The sequence below is a fragment of the Oncorhynchus gorbuscha genome, linkage group LG07 (genome assembly GCF_021184085.1).
Source record: "Oncorhynchus gorbuscha isolate QuinsamMale2020 ecotype Even-year linkage group LG07, OgorEven_v1.0, whole genome shotgun sequence".
NCBI classification, from domain to species: domain Eukaryota; kingdom Metazoa; phylum Chordata; class Actinopteri; order Salmoniformes; family Salmonidae; genus Oncorhynchus; species Oncorhynchus gorbuscha.
The window spans coordinates 84,255,627-84,259,751 of NC_060179.1; the positions used below are offsets into that span (position 1 = coordinate 84,255,627).

General features: G+C 42.1%; 1 protein-coding gene across 1 annotated transcript in view; it reads right to left on the reverse strand.

The window, feature by feature from the left end:
- Positions 1 to 2,308: 2,308 nt before the first annotated feature.
- The window catches only part of LOC124039388 (choline O-acetyltransferase-like), a 25,290-nt gene continuing 23,473 nt past the window's right edge, over positions 2,309 to 4,125 (reverse strand). Inside the window, exon 15 of the mRNA XM_046355351.1 lies at positions 2,309 to 3,478. Within this exon, the coding sequence (XP_046211307.1) occupies positions 3,182 to 3,478 (297 nt within the window). The 3' untranslated portion in view covers positions 2,309 to 3,181. The remainder of the gene's footprint in view (positions 3,479 to 4,125) is intronic.

Here is a 4,125-nt window from a genome sequence, read left to right on the forward strand (position 1 = left end):
GTATGAATCACCACATCCAATTACCTTCAGAGATGAAACAGTATGAGACAGTATGAATCACCACATCCAATTACCTTCAGAGATGAAACAGTATGAGACAGTATGAATCACCACATCCAATTGCCTTCAGAGATGAAACAGTATGAGACAGTATGAGACAGTATGAAGCAGGATGAGGCAGTATGAATCACCACATCCAATTGACAAATTACCTTCAGAGATGAAACAGTATGAATCACCACATCCAATTGACAAATTACCTTCAGAGATGAAACAGTATGAATCACCACATCCAATTGACAAATTACCTTCAGAGATGAAACAGTATGAATCACCACATCCAATTGACAAATTACCTTCAGAGATGAAACAGTATGAGGCAGTATGAATCACCACATCCAATTGACAAATTACCTTCAGAGATGAAACAGTATGAGGCAGTATGAATCACCACATCCAATTGACAAATTACCTTCAGAGATGAAACAGTATGAGACAGTATATGAGACAGTACGAAGCAGTATGAAACAGTATGAAACAGTATATGAGACAGTATATGAGACAGTACGAAGCAGGATGAAACAGGATGAAGCAGTATGAGGCAGTATGAAACAGTATGAGGCAGTATGAGACAGTATGAAGCAGTATGAGGCAGTATGAGACAGTACGAAGCAGTATGAAACAGTATGAAACAGTATGAGGCAGTATGAGGCAGTATGAAACAGTATGAGGCAGTATGAGACAGTACGAAGCAGTATGAAACAGTATGAAACAGTATGAGGCAGTATGAGACAGTATGAAGCAGGATGAAACAGTATGAGACAGTATATGAGACAGTACGAAGCAGGATGAAACAGTATGAGACAGTATATGAGACAGTATGAAGCAGGATGAAACAGTATGAGACAGTATATGAGACAGTACGAAGCAGGATGAAACAGGATGAAGCAGTATGAGGCAGTATGAGACAGTATGAAGCAGGATGAAACAGTATGAGACAGTATATGAGACAGTACGAAGCAGGATGAAACAGGATGAAGCAGTATGAGGCAGTATGAGACAGTACGAAGCAGGATGAAACAGTATGAAGCAGTATGAGGCAGTATGAGACAGTATATGAGACAGTATGAAGCAGTATTAGACAGTATGAGACCATATGAGACAGTCTGAGACAGTATGAGACAGTATGAGGCAGTATGAGACAGTATGAAGCAGGATGAAACAGTATGAGACAGTATATGAGACAGTACGAAGCAGGATGAAACAGGATGAAGCAGTATGAGGCAGTATGAGACAGTATGAAGCAGGATGAAACAGTATGAGACAGTATATGAGACAGTACGAAGCAGGATGAAACAGGATGAAGCAGTATGAGGCAGTATGAGACAGTATGAAGCAGGATGAAACAGTATGAGACAGTATATGAGACAGTACGAAGCAGGATGAAACAGGATGAAGCAGTATGAGGCAGTATGAGACAGTACGAAGCAGGATGAAACAGTATGAAGCAGTATGAGGCAGTATGAGACAGTATATGAGACAGTATGAAGCAGTATTAGACAGTATGAGACCATATGAGACAGTCTGAGACAGTATGAGACAGTCTGAGACAGTATGAGACAGTATGAAGCAGGATGAAACAGTATGAGACAGTATATGAGACAGTACGAAGCAGTATGAGGCAGTATGAAGCCGTATGAGACAGTATGAGACAGTATGAAGCAGTATTAGACCGTATGAGACAGTATTAGACAGTATGAGACAGTATTAGACAGTATGATACAGTATGAGACAGTACAGAATATTGCACAGAATCTATACTAGCAATAGCTGTGGAAATACCTCTAGAAATATTGTATGGTAAACATATCCGTCTCAAGTTTAAAGGCATGGACAAACCGGTAGCGTTTGCCGGCTGAGAGTACCTAGCAGCTCTAAACAGATTGCCAGCCGTAATTTGCAAACCAACATTAAAGTGCCTGTCATCCTTTAGACCAGGGCTCTCCAATCCTGTTCCTGGAGAGGTACCCCCTGTAGGTTTACATCAGGGCTCTCCAACTCTGTTCCTGGAGAGGTACCCCCTGTAGGTTTACATCAGGGCTCTCCAACCCTGTTCCTGGAGAGTTACAGGAGGGTTTCTCTCCAGGAACAGGGTTGGAGTTAAAACCTACAGGAACAGGGTTGGAGAGCCCTGATGTAAACCTACAGGAGGGTAACTCTCCAGTAACAGGGTTGGAGAGCCCTGATGTAAACCTACGGGAGGGTACCTCTCTAGGAACAGGGTTGGAGAGCCCTGCTTTAGGCTTTACTAGATAGATATCCCTCTTTGGCAGCATCATTGTAGTGATGATATTAAACCTAGTTCCTACTTTTTCTCTTTCCCTATGGGTTCGGTTGCCGTCCGGACATGAATCCCATTAGTTACAATATGATCAATGTTTGCACGATAAATTTGAATATATTGATAACGATATATTCCGGTATATATATATATATATTTAGGAGTTGTTTCGACAAAGCTGAATTAACAGTACGTTGAGCCTACATACGCTGAGATCATTCAGGAGTAAGTAAGAGGAGCTGTCCGTCACTACAGTGCTGAAATAGCAGGCATGGCTTTAGTTTCCTATTACCAGACCAGTGAGCTGTGCTCTGTCTAGACTCCCACAGAGTACCGGTGGTGAATGAGAGCGTCTACATCGTATTTTCTACATCTATGTGTTTCCCTTCCTTATTTAGTTTTAATGTACATTGTTACATAGTTAACGATTCATATTGACTCGAGAGATAAAGTCGTAGAAACATCTACTTTTATCGCACAAACACCAAAATATACACACGGGACAACTAGCTAACAGTACTTTCACCACGTACCTGGACACGTGTCAGAAGTTGAGTGTAACTCCTGAGGATGTGGTAATATGGACACCGTAATCTGTGGGAAGTTGAGTGTGACTACTGAGGCTGTCCTAATACGGACACCGTAATGATATACATTTAACATTACATTTAAGTCATTTAGCAGACGCTCTTATCCAGAGCGACTTATAAATTGGTGCATTCACCTTATGACATCCAGTGGAACAGCCACTTTACAATAGTGCATCTAAATCTTTTAAGGGGGGAGGGGGGGTGAGAAGGATTACTTATCCTATCCTAGGTATTCCTATCTCAGTATGACTTATTTCCCTGTTTTCTGAGGTGTGGTCGGAGGCTTGCTGCCAGCTCCTTGGCTTTTCTCAACCGCCTTCGAGGCAGCAGCGTTGCTCTGAGGCTTATTGCTCGTCCTGCACAGATCCCTCATCTCTACGAGGCCCTCGTCCAGAGCCTTGATAAAAACGGCCGAGCTGGTCTCGGTGCTGCCGTGGAAGCTGGTCACGCTGAAGAGGAGGTGGTCTGCCTGTGGGTTGTAGCAGCACCCGTAACCGTTAGGAACCACCGGGCCGTAACAACAGAACATCTCCACTGTGGTGGGGACCTGAAGAAGGTGTACCAGTTAATGCAACATGTATTTAAGATATACACAGGTGGACTTTAACAAGAGATTCATACGTAGTTCATAAACCGTTACCCATTACTTCATAGATATTTAATATATGGAATAAACAGTTATAACACAATTGGTTGAATATGATGTTATTTTATTTCATCTGCTTGTCAATTAACCTGTTACTCCTACCCCCTACTTTTTCGAACATTCTGTTAAAAATCACGCAACATTTCAGCGCCCTGCTGCCCATGCCAGGAATATAGTATATGCATATGATTAGTATGTGTGGATAGAAAACACTCAGACGTTTATAAAACTGGTTAAATCACGGCTGTGACTATAACAGAACGTGCGTTTCATTGAAAACCGCAAGAAAATCTGATCACTGAAAATGGAAATATATATCCATCCGCCACTTCAACCCATTGATAAAGGCGAACCACAATAAATGGGGCTGAGGTTGCAATACCTACAGCTTCCACACGATGTCAACAGTCTTGTCATTTGCCTAGGCTTTGTTTCTTGGTCAAACGAAGAAGAGACAAGGCATTTGTTCAGGTCTCCAACCGGATATTTTGGTTGAGATTTACCCGGACATTATTTCCAGACGGACAGCTAAAGAATATACTTCGCCT